The sequence below is a fragment of the Tyto alba genome, unplaced genomic scaffold (assembly GCF_018691265.1).
Source record: "Tyto alba isolate M040663 unplaced genomic scaffold, T.alba_DEE_v4.0 Super-Scaffold_8, whole genome shotgun sequence".
Classification (NCBI taxonomy): Eukaryota; Metazoa; Chordata; class Aves; order Strigiformes; family Tytonidae; genus Tyto; species Tyto alba.
The window spans coordinates 22,916,542-22,932,656 of NW_024881329.1; the positions used below are offsets into that span (position 1 = coordinate 22,916,542).

At 40.7% G+C, this 16,115-nt stretch overlaps 3 protein-coding genes across 3 annotated transcripts; 2 read left to right on the forward strand and 1 right to left on the reverse strand.

Moving 5' to 3' along the window:
- The first annotated feature begins 585 nt into the window (after window positions 1-585).
- On the forward strand, window positions 586-966 carry LOC122152525 (claw keratin-like). The gene has a single exon (XM_042784907.1). It carries the CDS (start codon window positions 586-588, stop codon window positions 964-966), a length of 381 nt encoding a protein of 126 aa, XP_042640841.1.
- A 1,899-nt stretch (window positions 967-2,865) lies between these two features.
- LOC104359399 (keratin-associated protein 20-1) lies at window positions 2,866-4,440 on the reverse strand. The gene is made up of 2 exons (XM_032988304.2): window positions 4,341-4,440; window positions 2,866-3,741 (listed from the first exon to the last, which is right to left on the reverse strand). Exon 2 carries the CDS (start codon window positions 3,714-3,716, stop codon window positions 3,477-3,479), a length of 240 nt encoding a protein of 79 aa, XP_032844195.1. The 5' UTR covers window positions 3,717-3,741; window positions 4,341-4,440; the 3' UTR covers window positions 2,866-3,476.
- A 2,040-nt stretch (window positions 4,441-6,480) lies between these two features.
- On the forward strand, window positions 6,481-8,064 carry LOC116960572 (keratin-associated protein 20-1-like). The gene is made up of 2 exons (XM_032988305.2): window positions 6,481-6,536; window positions 7,333-8,064. Exon 2 carries the CDS (start codon window positions 7,358-7,360, stop codon window positions 7,595-7,597), a length of 240 nt encoding a protein of 79 aa, XP_032844196.1. The 5' UTR covers window positions 6,481-6,536; window positions 7,333-7,357; the 3' UTR covers window positions 7,598-8,064.
- The last annotated feature ends 8,051 nt before the right edge of the window (window positions 8,065-16,115 follow it).

A 16,115-nucleotide genomic window follows, 5' to 3' on the forward strand; every position in this document is an offset into this window, starting at 1 on the left:
CCAGCCTCCCAAGGCCTCTGTTTACCAGCCTGTAAAAGGGACGTAATGACAGGCGTGATGGCTGCACCCAGGATTGCAAAGCACTTCTGCAGGATGCCTGGGTCTCTGGCACGTAAGCAAGGGAGGGGGGATTAGGGAGAGTTTGGGGTTTAGTAGGGACGCGCAGTCAGCTACAACAGCGCCTGGCCTTTCATGTAATGGCGTGTCACGGTCCATCCCTCCCCTCACCCCTATCCTCTCCACGGCGCTTTTGCACGCCAATGTACCCAATGAGTAGGTTTGCAATTGTCTCACATCACAACCTGTGTCATGAAGTTTGTCGGCTTGATTTCATGATTTCCTGGGGTTTCTGCACCTCCCCCTTGGCCGATGCCCCAGGCACTGTGGGACAGGTATAAAAGAGCTGAGGGCTCTGCAGCTCTCTATCCATCTTCCCCTGCTTGACTCTCCTGATCAACCGGGTAAGTGCAGCTCTCGGAAGCCTCTTGGGGATCTCTCCCTGACCCCCTCGATACAGCCCCTTCCCCACACACACCCTGGCCTAATCCCTGGTGCCTTTTCCAGGACTCCTTGCCTGCCTGAAAGATGTCGTGCTCCAGCCTGTGCAACACGTCCTGTGGGGTGGCCGCTCCGGCCCCTCTGGCTGACACCTGCAACGAGCCCTGCGTGCGGCAGTGCCCCGACTCCACGGTGGTGATCCAGCCCCCGGCCTCGGTGGTCACCTTCCCCGGGCCCATCCTCAGCTCCTTCCCGCAGCACAGCACCGTTGGCTCAGCAGGAGCCCCCATCATTGGGTCGGGCTTTGGCGGCAGTTTTGGAGGCCGTGGTGGCTCTGGAGGCTATGGAGGCTATGGGGGCTGGGGTGGCTATGGAGGCCGTGGGGGCTGGGGTGGCTACGGAGGCCACGGGGGTTATGGCTGTTATGGGTACGGCGGCTGGGGCCGAGGCAACTGTGGGGTCTGCTAAACCCCAAACATCCATGGAGTGCAGTGCTGCCTCTGCCCTCGGTCTCCGCAAGTAGCCGTCTTGTCTTCTACCACCAGATGCAGGGCAAAGCTTTCAGCCACTCTTTAGGCTGTGGCAAAGCAGCTACTTGAACTTTACAGTCCTTGCTTATTTGCACAGAGTAACCTTGCAGATCTTCACGTGGCTGCTTTAGGGTTTCCAGCACTGCCTCCAAAAGCTCCTGTCTACCCGCGATAGAACAAAGCTGTACTCCCCCTTGCGTGAGGGTCTCCCCAGCTCTGCCCGGCTCTGAGACTCCCGACCTGCAACCGGAAGGGAAAATGTCTAGAGTGGAGCCCTGGGTTGTGCCTTGCTGCAGCCTTACAATTTTGTGTTTCCAAACTATTGTTTCTGTGTTGTTTTGTTTCCCACTGTTGCTGCCTGTTGCATTTTCCATCCACATTAAAGAATCCGCATTGCACAGAAAACTTGGTTTTGGGTTGGTTTGTTTGAGTTTGCTCTTCTGATTTTCCGTGTTGGCCAGGTATATGTTGATAATGAAGTTTAAGCTTCACCATTAAATATCAGATGGCATGTGGGATAGTGCACAGGGTTTGTGAGAGGAACAGCTTTTGAAGGAAGAAAAAACCAAACCAAAACAAAAAAAGCACAGTTAATTTATTTGTTACTTTTTTATCCTTTTCTCATGTGGAAATATACAGTGTCTTCACACTTTTCCGTGCTATATAGCCTGAGAAGTTCAAAGCACTTCTTAGACACTCTTAACTATTTTGTACATTGATAGTGTGTTATTACTCTATTAAAAGTTCAGTGCTCTCGTCAGATGCTTTCTTATTGAATAATAGCCACTTCAAAAGTACATGTTGAGACTTTTTTATGTATGCTTTAGTCAGAATATGATTTTATAGCCTTCAAATTTTTCATTCAAATGTGGCTCTGTACAAACAACCACTGCCTGTAGTCAGTGAGTGCTTTCCTAGGAGCCAATCTCTGCAGAAGTCATGAGAAATCTCCATCCCGAAAGCTCCTGGCAGTGTAACCCACAGATTTACTTGTAAAGGTTTTCAAATAATATTGTACTCATATTTTGTATTGTAGCACAATTGAGCTCTGTTCCTCCAGTAAGACTGCCCTCAGAGTTCCTCTGTGTTTGTTCAAAGGACAGCAATTACATTCACAGTAAGGCTTCTAGAGTTTAATAGGACTTTCAAAGCACTTCACCAGCTGTTTTATGCCTAGAGTGTGTTACAGCATGGTACTATTAAGAGGTTACTACTGCTGCCAGTTAAGTACTTCAGTTGTGAATAATAGTCACCTCAGACTTACGTCAAGGGATCTCACTCTAATAACAACTGTGTGATTGTGCAGCCTGGGAACTTCACGTCATTTCATTGCTGTTCAGATGGAGCTTTTCTGTAACACTTGCAAACACTTGTCCTCTACCAGCACTTAATAAGATGTGCAATTTTCTGCTTTGTAACAGCTCAGGTCTCTAAATCCAGAAAGCATCCCAAACACTGCCAGCACAAAAGAGCTTGAGAAAGAGGGATTTTCTCCTAAATTCTTGGCTTATTCCCCAGTCGAATTGGGTTTGCCTGTAGGCAGTCTGTGCATTTACAAATCACTAAGATGTGGTGCTGTTATGTCCAATGTCTGCACATGCACTGTGATGCTAAGGCATATTTAAAATCTTATTTCCAAATTTTTAGTAGGAAATTCCAGAATGAGTGACTTCATTTTCTGAGCTACTACTGGGTAATCAGTTTGCAAAATCTGTGCTCAGGTTCCGCTGACATTCATAAAAGCTACAGGGTGTGGTACGTCTCCATAAAACATACCAAGTAGGGAACAAAAATCTGAGTACATCCAAGTCAAGAAAAGTAAAACAAGGACATGTAATGATGCTATAACATTTTTAATAAGAATAAAGCTCACAATCACAATCTAAAATAATACAGGAAGCAGAAGCAGAAAGAATGTGTACAGAGATTAATTTATATCTTCAGAAAATCACCCAGTTTCATTAGTACCATTTTTGCTGCTACATCTGTAACATTTGACTATCAATTTCCATTTTTAAATGTTTCCACTTGTTTTAAGTCCAATGAAACAAATAAGATCAGATGATTTACTGTTTCTTTGGTATAGGTTCAAAAGCAGTTAAGTTATAAACGTATCCATATGAAGGCTAGTACAGGTACACTTTAGATTTCATTAATGTTAGCTGGGAAAGAACTATAAATGAGTTAAGAAGTTGTTTACCCATGTTAAGCCTGGCTTCCTTTACACCACCAAACCCATTCAAGGTTAAGAAGTTGATAGGGAAAATGGAAAACAAAACATTTTTGAAGAACATTGAAGAAGATTTATGGAAACACTGAGCTCTCCAAAATACTACGGCTTTCATTCGCAGTCGTGGACTCAGAGCTTCTGCAAAGCCTCTCCTTAACAGCAGCCATTAATTCAGTAATTAATTCTCAGTCCTCATTTCCCATTTAATCCTTCTGGATTTAGCAGGGGTAGCAGGGGTAGCAGCTCCCATAGCTGTATCTACGGGTGTAGCAAGAATAGGAGGGGTAACAGTAGCGGGAGCTGTAGGAGGGGTAGCAATCCCGATAGCCGCACAGGCCCCCGTAGCCCCGGTAGCCACAAGGGCTTCCACAGTCGTAGCTCCGGTAGCTGTACACGGTCCCGTAGTTGCAGGGAGAGTAGCAGCTATCCTCACACTGGTTCTGGTAGCAATAAGTCATCTTGGTGCGATGGAGGGAGGCAAGGCTGAAACACAGCAGAGGAGAAGAAAAAGCCTGTAAGGCAATGCTCCCAACAGCAAGTAAATCTCACATAAATGCCACAAGCATGCAAGGAGGGAAGAGAGAGCCAGCAAACCCAGGCACACTGCACGACACCCTCTGTGCTCATCTATTTTTTCTATCCACATTTTTAGTGCCAAGTCTTCCACCTAAGTCCCTGTCCAGACCAGCCTTTCTGAGCTTTCCTGCACAGCCCCACTGGCTGCATCCATGGATCGTGATGGGAGATGGAACTATGAACCGTGATGCCTGTGTCAAAAGAGAGCCATCAGGGAAGAAGCTGGTAAATCCTTTACAGCCATACTGAAATAAAGGCTTCAAGGGAAAATAAGGATATACACAGGACTGACACAGTTTCAAACACTCAAATATTAATGAAAGTCCAGGCAGGAAATAATAACTCAATTATAAATAATTCTTATCAAGTCACAACCTTAATACCCAATGCATTAATCTATAGCACTTGTAGATTAGTAACTGGAAGGGCAGTGGGAAGAGGGGGAAAGTAGTAGCAAATACATCTCTTCATTATTCACTAGGTTTTCTAAATCTATTCCAACTTACCCACTTCTTCAAGGAGGATAAAGCAGGAGAAGCGAATGCATTATTCTCAGCGGTGCGGGTTTTTATAGAGCGCCCAGTCCCGCCCAGCATGTGAAAGGCATGCCTGCACCCCGAGCTGGCTCCAATTACCAAACACATTTTGCTTCCCTCATGACTCCTTCTCATTGATATACCGGTTCTCCCCAGGGTTTCTGATTATTGGTCCAGCACTGTGACACGCAGGCTACACCCTCCAGGTTTCTTTCATCTCAGAACTCTATAGGGCAATTAAACCTTGGTATCATCATGCAGTACAGCAACAAGTCAACAGAATATGCAAAGACATACAAAATACCAAACGTTATTTTTGGAAGACCAGCCTCGCCATGCATGTTGGCCCATGTACTTTGTTGTACGCTTGTTTGGTTGGTTTTTTTTTTTCAAAATACCTGTTGAAGAAATAGCCTCTACTTTTCACATATTTCACAACTTTAATGACACATGAAACAGCACATTTTTACCAATCCCTTCCAACATTTCCTGTGGCTAGCAAAGGGGAAAGACCATTTGTTTGATTTGATGCCATCATGCAATAGGATATTGCTATGCTGATTGATTCAGCTAGAAAATTGGCCTATAAGCTTTAAAATGGTATGTATATGATGTATTCTTAGAGAAAAAACTTTCAGAGACCCAATTCTGAAGCTATAAATTACAACCTTAATAAAGCATATAAACAGGATAACCTGATACACTTTTTTAGAAACAGTGTTACATAACACTGGGGTGTTTTTCAGTAACATAGTATTAATATTTAAATAATAAATCTCTTTGTACATGTAAATCTTTAATAAGTATTAATGAAGGCTTTAATATTCAAAATTTTGAGAAAGGCCTGGAACATTTGACATGCCTGTTATTATCCTTCCTTTAGATGCAAGTAAACAGCAGTGTTTTGAGGTGAAGGTCACCAGGGAAGACAGTGATGTTGCTGCTTACCAGGTCACATTCACAGGGCTCAGCATTATTCACCGTCATTAACAGCATTAAGTTAAACACCTCAACAAAATTAAGATGTCACATTAAACCATATTTAGCATTTAGGGGACTTCTCAGGAAAACTACAGTTATTACAGAGATATGTTCCTGTTTCTTTTATCTTGTTCTTTGTCATGAACCCATGAGTGAATCATTTTCTGATCTAAGTGTAAACAATCAGTAAGCAGATATTTTTGGATCCAATTGAATTTGCCTCGCTTGGGCTGGTTCTCCAGAAGACTGAGTTTGTAAATTTATTTCATATATCGTGCAAAGCCTGGAAATTTCAAATATTATTTCTGCTTCAAAACCTTTGATTTATTATTGGTTTCTACCTTCTTTACAGTTCTCGAAGTCTTGCCAACAATTCCTTACCTTATTCAAAAATATTTTCACTTACACCAAAAAGGTCCCCAGTTTGTTTCTGTGTAGACTTAGGAGGTGAGTGTTGAAGTTTGCTAAAAATAATTGGTAGAGCACAGCAAGCAAGTAAATCCGATTTTCTACAGAATGCTTTCCTGTGTCAGGTCACAGTTTACAATTAACATGTCCATCCATATTTGATTACAGCAAGATATAGACCAGACTTTCCATCTAATCCAACCACCTTTCTTGTACTTCTGTTTTTGAGCTGGAAATAATACAGACAAAATGATAAATACTAATAATGCCAGTATTCTGACCTAAAAATGCAATTTTGAAATAAAAACAAGAAATGCTTCCTAGGGATTATTATTTCTGAAAAAAGAAAAATTGGAATTTTTTCATCCTCAAACCAATCCAGAATCATGTCAGGCTTCATATACTGACATTTGTCCATTCCTCCAAAACTGGGTTTGTGAACATCAATCAATTCTGCTCTCAATATCCTTCCTTCTCTTTCCTGTTATAACTCAGATTTCACCACACTAATTCTACAAATATAATTGACCCAGGAAGTCTGAACATGAAAGAAAACTGCAGTGCAATGTCATGCTTTTGGAAGCCAAGAACTGACTAATAATCACAAACCAAGGAAAACAATTACATCAACTGAAGGAATGACGGACATAAGTAAATTTGTATTGTGATGAATAGGAGTTTAAAGCACAGTAGGCTTGGTCAGAAAAATATATAAAAGGGAGAGAAATTCAAGGCTCTCTACTTGCATCTCCGGACTTAACATTCTCACTGAACTTGGTAAGTCAGACTTACTACAATGTCTTTATTGCTATGTAGATACTGTGGTTTTGCTATATTGATATACAGATGGCAGTTATACTTGAAAAGCAGAGGCTGGGATTTCGCAGGCATGCAAGAACAATTATTTTATGTTAAAAATGGGATATTAAGATGGTCACATAATCTCAGAAGATTGTCTTACCTAGCCATGCACTATGAGAAATTACTTTATTTTATGATATACTGAAACCTTTCAGGCTTCTTTATTTTGAAGCAGACAATGCATTACATCTTTTCAATTATTTTGAATGAAAATCAAGTATCTATTCAACTGGCAGTTAAGGCACAGGCATGAATCCAAACAAGCAAGCTGTTTTTTCAGTAGCACACTGCTGATTTGCACAAGGGGAAGATTTCTTCTGTGGTTGACAGCAAAAACTGGCAGAATTCGTTCCTGAACTAGTGTCTGTTCATTTACGGTTTTTAGAGAAACATTGGACACTGATGCAGACAACCTAATCCTAACAATATCCTCTCTAAAATACTATCTGAATCTAGATTGGCAATTTTAAGCAATGGCGACAAGACAAGAAGCATAAAATATTTTTTATGAAAAAAAGAAGAGGGAAAAACAGAAAGGAGTGAGCTGGGCAAGGAGTCAGAATGTAGCCTTGAATGGAGATGTTCAGTTGGTTCCCATGTTCGCCCTTCTCTCCTCTCCCTCTTTCCCATGCTTACACAGGGTTTGCTAGAAGCAGCAAGCTGCTGCTTGGTCTCTGGGGCAGACCTTATCTTCTCCTCTGCTGTGTTTCAGCCTTGCCTCCCTCCATCGCACCAAGATGACTTACTGCTACCAGAACCAGTGTGAGGATAGCTGCTACTCTCCCTGCAACTACAGGACCGTGTACAGCTACCGGAGCTACGACTGTGGAAGCCCTTGTGGCTACCGGGGCTACGGGGGTCTGTGCGGCTATCGGGATTGCTACCCCTCCTACAGCTCCCGCTACTGCTACCCCTCCTCTTCTTGCTACACCCGTAGATACAGCTATGGGAGCTGCTACCCCTGCTACCCCTGCTAAATCCAGCCACAGGACAACCAGATAGGAAAACAAACGGCAAAATAGTGATTTATGGCTCCTGTATGAATTTTACCTTTGCTAAGATCCCATGACAGCAACTGCGGTCAGGAATGGTCCTGCGTGCTTAGCATCTTCTTCAATGTCTGCAGCTATTTTGAATAACCTGCTTTTAGGGCCAACTCTTCCTTCATAGCCTTTGTTGGTAGATGTACTGTGTATTTTAATGTGTAGATTCGCAACTGGAGATGCAGACCAGAGCAGACACCTCATCTTGTCATATGCTGTGCTGACAGCTCTGCTCTTCACCAAACACCACCGTGGTCCCAACAGCATCTGTTGTGAAATGTAGTAACTCTTTGTTTAAAGAATGTATGAATCTCTGGATGTTCTTATTCTGTACTACTACAAGCTGTAACTGCTCTATACAGTGCTTCTTACTCTCATTAAAAGATCTTGCATCACAATAATGCTTTCTGTTCTATTTTGATGTGGTTTTTTTCTTTTATATTTGACTTTACTAATTATTTACCTGACACATGGCAAAAAAGGAGGCACTAGGTTTTAAGCTCTGCATTTTTAAGCATCCTGTAGAATCTGAGGTGACTGAGGACATATTGAAAACCTCAGTTTCTGTCTCCTCCAAGACAGTCCTGAAAACTCACATCTGCCGTGTCTCCACTCTCTCCTTCTTCCACCAAACATGCCATAACACTGCTCTCTTCCCAAATACTAGCTTAGAAATGTGAATATTTAAGAAAATTAAATCAGTACTTGCTGACTACATTCCAGCTCAAGTTATGCTATTTTTGAGGATCTAAAGTGCACTGAGACACAAAATGCCATACTCCCTAAGCTTTCTGCAGCTCTGAAATAGCTAACTGGTATGAGAACACACGGGAGCTCACATTCACCTCTTCCCAATGCATATAAAGGTTTAAGTATGGCCATTACCAAAGATTACTTTGTGTGGTTCATGTGTGAGCTGTGAGTTTAGTCCTTTCCATCGCTGCCCTGGCCAGGCCGGCTTTCAGGCACAACATCCTGCAAGCGTCTGCCACCTTTGCCATCAGCAACAACTCTTTTACAAAGGAAGACAAGAAACATGCAGATTCCAGATAAGGTAAGGCTTTGAGGGGAAGCGTCTTCTTCCCCATAATTAACAAGAGAGCACGTGACAGGGAGGGAGAAGAGTTGCTTAAAGTAAAAGTGACTGTCAGCTTGATGACAAAGGGATGAACCTACTGGGATGGTTCTCAGGCTGGAGCCATCTGGACCCACAAGAAGACTGAGTTTTGGAAGTGATTTCCAACAGGAAATATTTGTCCTCCCAGTCTGCAGGAGCTTCAGCTCTCCAGCAAACACCGATCTGCATGTAGGAGGCAGAATTATGGACTTTGGCACTGACATTTCCCTGGTGGGTAGACCATCAGGGAAGGGATTGCTGTAGGGTTTCTTGCCTCATCCCATAAGTGCCAGGTGAGACCAATTCCTGGCAGAAGTGAGGTTCATGTGAATTTGCATCCATGTAAAAACAGAGCATAGAAATGAAGTAGAACCTAGACACTTATTCAACGGGTTATTCAAGAGGTTGGCAGACAAGACTGCAAAAGAGAAATCTGAAGAAAACAAGACCGTGAGTCCCTGGGTCAGCTGACAGAAACATCCATCAGACTGCGCTTTGAAAATTCACCATTCTGGTCTACAGTAACACACTGCGTACTTTAGGAAAATTATTTCAGACAAATTACTTGCTAACAAAGGCTTTTCATGTTCACTGTGCTGAATTGTTATATTAATATCCTTTTACTGAAAATTTTCTCATCTGAAATAACAATCTAAAAATGCAAATCAATGTTTCCATCAACTGGTCATGAAGTGTAAATTCAGACTCTGAAGGTATTAATTTTCTATTTAAAAGTAGCTCTGTGTTATGCATAAATTTGTTTTAAAAGTTTAGAAGAAGTTGATCAGTTGATGCAGTATATCATAGACTTTCCTATTTCAGAGTAACACAAAGAAATTGGAAATTATTTGTCTTTCACTTAGTACAGTCTATTTTTCCAGTTGTTCAAAATGTTCAGATTTAAATTTTGTATATCATGCAAAAAAAAAACAATTAAAATATTTAGACTTATATGAAATACCCTCCATTATTTCAAAAAAATTAAATTACTAGAATTTTTTCAAGAAATATTGTCATAGCATGTTGTCAGAAGAAACAGGAAAAGGGGATCACAACTCAAGAAATGATGGGGTTTTTTAGTACACACACAAATATATCCTATTTGTATGTATTTATAGCTATATGTATTATTTCTATATAATCTTGTTACTGATGTGATAAGAGATGAAATCACTATGCACTCGATAAAAGTTAAAGAGAAAATAGAAACAACCATCTTACGAGAAAATATCAACATTTTTCATTAATGTTTTTTGAAGCTTTTTAATATGCACTTTTAAAATATTTATGTTAGTTCTAATATAAACTCTACCACAGTACAGCTGGAAATATATGTCAAATAAAGGAGTAACATAGCAAAAATCATTTGACAAATGAAGATGACAAAAAGTAATTGAAATTTTATAGGGATCAACACGCTAAAACCTGCAATGTTCTCATGAGTCAGAGCTCTTAACTAAATGTCTTAATATATTTTCCTCTGTGGATTTGACTCCATCTTTCTATAACTAACAAGATTTTTATAAATTATATTCCCAGTTACTTACTGAATGCTGCCATGTGTCTTGAAGTCTATTTAGGGCCCTTCCTTGTATCACTTTGGTTCATAGGTACAGAAGTCCAGGCATCAGTGAATTCACACTTCCAAGAGCAATTTCTGATTTTCAATGTTTGGAACATCAAAATATTATATTAAATTTGAGAGTTAGCTAACTTTGAAAAATCTCATACACATGTTTAACTTTCCAGGACAATTAATGGCCATTTCAGTGCTCCTCAGCTGTTTGCTAGAGACATGGCCTCAGTCACCATGAAACTTGGCCAAGCAACTGCTTGGTCACTCAGAAATTACAATCTTCTGACCTGTGCAAACAGCAACAAAACTAAATTTTTCTGCCCGCGTCACAACTTCAATTAATATAATTGGTTTCTTCAACATCAAGGATCATTAGTCTCTTCTCATCTCCGCATGACAAACCTAACGTTATGGGCCTATTTTGACTTAAAACTCTTTGGGTCATCCTCAATTTTAATTATCAAATTGAGATATAAGAATAGAAAAGAGAAGGACAGATACTCAGACTAGAGATAATTGAGAATCAAAATTCCTATATTTGGGTTATTTTTAACATATTAAACTTGTATGTAGCTTGAATTATGTCAACATTTGCTACAGGAAAAAAAATGTTTTGTACACTTGCATATACCTAATATACATTTAAAAATAAAACCTAGTGTACCCTCTCTTCCTCACAGAATAAAAATTCCTGCTGCTAGAGTAGCAGAGGCAGCAAAAATAATTTATGCCACTTTTCTTTGCCTCCTACTTATGCCTGTAAAACAGAGTGTTGTATTTAAGAAAAATAATAGATATTTTCTCCTCTTCTTCTAAAATACTTTTATTTTATACCTTTAATATTTCCTCTCAGCTGACTAATGAAAACCAGGAAATTCATAGAAGTTCAGCATTTATTTGGGTAACTATTACATGTATATACATATACAAAAAGGAGAGAGGAAAAATTAATCGCATAGTCTATACCTCATCATTGCACCAGCTCATGCCATAAAAAAAAATCTTTCAGAATATCACCAAAGCAAATGTAGATTAAGTTCTCTAACACTGATGTTAGCAGAATATTCAGAAGCAAAAATTATAAATATCACTTTACAGCAAATATTATTGATGCTGGTTTTCAACCTTGTCTAACACTTACTTCTCAAAGGAAGCAGAGCACATCACATAAAGTTAAGAGCCTTACTTTTTTTTTTCTCAACAAATACTTACTTATATGACCTTCACTGCAGTGAGCCATTCCTCATTTGCATATTAAATGAAGATAATAACAGACATTCTAGAAATGCTGAGCCTCATCAGAATTTATGGTATCAATGCTTTTCCAAAACAGTCATTAAAGACTTACTTTAGCAATGTCTGTATTATTTAAATATTAATGGTTTGTTACCGAAAGATGCCTCAATGTTGTATAATAAACAGCAGAACGGGGAAGGGAACCCCTGGGCTAAGCAATGTTTCTCTTTATTAAAACTAAAGCATTACAGTCGTCATCCTCACATGGTGTAGACTGGCAGAGATGCAGCTGTATCTCACTGGATAGTGCCACCATGAAAAATCACAGAAGTGATTTCTCCTTTCCCAGCTTAGATTAATCCCTTCTGCAGTGGGAAACTTACAGGACTCCATTAGTCCTTTTAGTCTACTAAAGCCCATTGCAAAGCAGAGGACTTCGTAGGACACCTCACTGCAAGCAGACTCACTGCCTACCCTCCCCAGGAACTGCTTCCCACCAGTCAGGAACGCGTGGTCTCCATCCTTCTGGCTTCCACAGCCTTCCTAAAAGACTGCTCTCCCCCTTTTCTCTACTCCAGTCCCTGTGCTAGACCAACAGGAAACCCAATTTGTTCTGCACTACCAGATCCTGCAGCAATACTTGCCCCAGTACTATATATGCATATATGTATCTCATATGTATATATATATATATATCTCATATGCGTGTGTAATATCTTGAAACATTGATTCAAGCGATATTTTCTAATAATTTCATCCAGAAAAGAGAGAGAAAAAATTTAAAAAGACCGTCTTGGACACATTGCTCAGATACGCATTTAATTGATCCCGTGCCTTGGCCTGGACTTCACGCAGTGTATGCCAAATTACAGACAGTAGAAGAACCTAAAGGAATCAATGGAACGCCTGTTATTAATTGTGACGGAAATGAATCAAAATGGTTGGTAAAAGCCCTAAGGACACAGTATAATTCCTCTTTCCTTCTCAGGTACTTCACGTCACCCCACAATGTGCAGTATCCAACTCCCTTGTAGGGGTATAACATAAAGAAACAGTCTATGGACTCCGCAGCTAGGCAGGCAGTGTAGCTGGAACTGCTCTGTATATCCTCCAGTTTCATACCCAGTTGTCCTTTGGGTGAATTCCTAGAAACCTATTTGTATTGGAAAGTTTTGAGGTGAAAGAATCTCAACAGGGTGTAATCACAATCCTCACCGGAGGATTTGAAAATTGTCCTAAATGAGGAGGAAAACAATTATAGTAATTGAACTGGTGATGTACTTCCGAAGTTTGGCTTGTGACTAACAGGCAAGGGAAGTACATGGAGAATTGCACTGACTTCCACAGGCCTAAGAAAACGTATAAAAGTGCTCACAACCTCACATTCCTCACACTGCTCCTCTTGGTTTACTCTCCTCGGTGAACTTGGTAAGTTCAGATCCCATTCTCATAGAGATTCCTTTAACTTGGGACTAGCATTCTCTAGTTGGTAACAATGGTAGAAGTATTTTCTCCTGTATGCTTTTAACCTGTATAGTAAAGAAAGCAGGGACACTTGTGAATGATCACTCAGATATCATTGATAAGATGTGAAGCATAATAAGAAATTCTTCACATAAGAGAAAGCAACAGCTCTACTTTGGCTTCTTACGTGGAACGGAATTTTTCTTTTTTACTTGGTGATTCTTAACACTGAAATCTGGTTCATGGGCAGAATTGCATATTACGCAAAGTGGAAATGCCTTTTTGATGGAAAGATGTTGCAGTAATGAATATTGCCAGGTCAAAATTAATTGCTTTAGTCTCTCTGAAGTCACTGGAACAGCTCTGATCTGCAGCAAAAGAAGATTTAAACCTTAGCTCTTCACTGGGCAGCAAAGTATTTTCAGTATCCTTGCTAGACCTGGCACTAACAAAGTGAGTGAACCAATGTTACACAGCAAAAGGAATAGTTTGCATGCCAAGATTAAAACCAGGCAAGGAGGCTGACTTTAATGAATTTATCAGCTTCTGATTTTTGAAAATGCTGTGTGGGATTGGGGTCAGACATTAGGACACCCACACATGCATATCCTGAGCCGCAGATTAGCCATCAGGTTTGAAATCAGCTGCCTGTGCTGGGAGTTTAGACACCAAACACTCACAGAGACGTGTGTTTGGATGTATATCTACAAGCTGAACCGCCTGTATTCAAAGTCCAAAAACACAGGGTATTATGTTCACTTTTAAGAGGAGAAGCTAAAGAATAGAAACTGTCTCCCGGTCAAACCTAACAAGGAGGGAGCACAGAAAGGAGCTGGATAAAACGGAAGCCAAAATCACATGCAAAGACTGAGGGATTTGGTCAATGTTTCTTTCCAAACCCACCATACCCATGCACCAAGCCACCACTGCTGCTGCTCCCTGCAAGCTGAGCCTACCCTTTACCTGCTGCTTTTTTTTCAGGTTTGCCTGCCTCCCTCCACCGCACCGTGATGTCTTGCTGCTACAGGTACCCGTGCTACAGTGTGTGCTGCACACCCTGCTACAGGACCGTGTGCTGCTCCCGCCCCTACAGCTGCTGCACCCCCTGCAGCTACCGGACTCTGTGCACCTACCTGCGCAGGTACCGCCGCAGAGACTGCTGTAGCTACGGGACCACACGCACGACCCGATACTACTACCCTTCCTGCTGCAACTACAGCTACAGGTGCTGCTACCCTTGTTGCTAAACCCAGCAGTAATATCCCTGCAACAAGAATCAACGCCGACCCGGCAAGCAAAGATGAATGACTAATCTCAGAGGCAACGTTTATGGAAGCACCGAGCCCCTGTGACAGCAACTAAAGTTACTGAGAATGGGGAGCTTGTCTGCTCTCTAAAATTTCATGTTCTTTCTCTCTGCTTCTTCCGTTTTTCCCAGCTATGAGTTCTCACTTGATATTGTCCTGCATTTAAACCTCTTTACACCCTTTCAGCAATGGGAACAACGAGCTGCAGTTCATTTGAAGCTTCTTACAGTCGTTGTAGCAGTGTTAAAGGACTTCTGCAAAATTAGCTTTTGTGTCATCTGCATTTTCAATAACTACTTCCAGTAAGGTGCTGCAGTACTGTGTATTGGAGAAGTATTACAGCTGTCTCTCCTTTGATCTGGATTTACAAGTACCTAAAGGAAGAACAACACAGCTTCAACAAAAAGGAATGTTTTGTATAACATAGTCCAATGACTCATCTTCTGTAGCTCTTTCCAGTATCCCAAAATTATAATCTTTCTGTATCTGTGCCAACTCCTTTTCTTATTGCATTAAAATCTTTCTGCATGGAAAGAAAAAAAAAAATAAGTTCCAGTTGTCTTCTTTCCTCTGTCCCTAGTTTACATTAATATATTGAGTGGTGGCATCCTGAAGGGACTTTCCATCCCTAGTTCTGGCAAAGCACTTCATACCCCTCCGCATTCAGAGCAGCTGGTCCCAGTATATATACTATTTTCTTCCGTTTTACCCCTTATAAATTTGAGAAATGCCACAACTTCTCCCTTACCTTTATTTAATTGAAACTATTACCAGATTTAAGGTTAACACATTTCAGCGTAATAGGGCTGTAATAGTCTTCATAAAAATGTTTTACAATGGAAAATAATTGGTCTTAGGTCTCTACAGCAAGTATATAAAAATGTTCACATGAGCAGAATATTGTCCTATTCCTAGAAATCAAATTCAAATCTTCTTGTTCCAGAGTCACAATTTCCTATCAAATTCCAATTTAACGGTCAAATTTCATTAGCAGGCAGTGAAACATAAATAAAAAGAAAAACATAACAGCAATGGAAAAAGTGTCAGGGAGGAAGTGGTGGCTTTTCCTGTCTTGATGATGGCCTTGAAAACTCAAAACACTGCCTTGATCTTCCACACAGACACTGGGTAGTACAAAAAATCCATTTCTACAGGTGTTGTTACAATAATTCACTAAATCCAGGGACTAAAAGCTAGAAGATAGAAAGAAAAGTGGGAAAAAAAAAAAAAAAAAAAAAAATAAAAGAGAGATAAATAGTCCTTTAATTAAAAAAATAAAAAAATACAAGTGAAACCGTACTCAGTCTCCCCAGGGAATTTTGGTAGCTCTTGTCTGACAGCTGCCCCTGGCCAAGGAAGCAGTAAGAAAGTACCATCACCTTCCTCCCTCATGCAGCCACAGCTTCTCGGCCTCTGCCCATAATGTTCAATGAGAGAACAAAAAAGTCAGCACAAAAAAGTCGTGACTCTGCTTCCTTCCAAAACATGGGCTCTGCATACGCTTCCCTGAACTGACAGACAAAACCACCCTGCTGCCGTGCCTCGGAAGTGCTGGCCAATGGATATCCATTCCTCCTACCAAATTATTTACAATGCAGAGGACAAATTTCTCCCACTTCTCCATCAGAAAACCCCTAATCTTTCAATGCTATTCTTTCCAGGTCCCTTCCAATCTGGGCTATTTAATGATTCTATGATAATATACAAAACACAAACTTTTTTCAAAATTAAAAACCTGACAAGTCCACACAT

Excerpts from the sequence above, each read along its gene's own strand:
- LOC122152525 (XM_042784907.1), top strand. The coding sequence starts at position 586 with ATGTCGTGCTCCAGCCTGTGCAACACGTCCTGTGGGGTGGCCGCTCCG.
- LOC104359399 (XM_032988304.2), bottom strand. The coding sequence starts at position 3,716 with ATGACTTATTGCTACCAGAACCAGTGTGAGGATAGCTGCTACTCTCCC.
- LOC116960572 (XM_032988305.2), top strand. The coding sequence starts at position 7,358 with ATGACTTACTGCTACCAGAACCAGTGTGAGGATAGCTGCTACTCTCCC.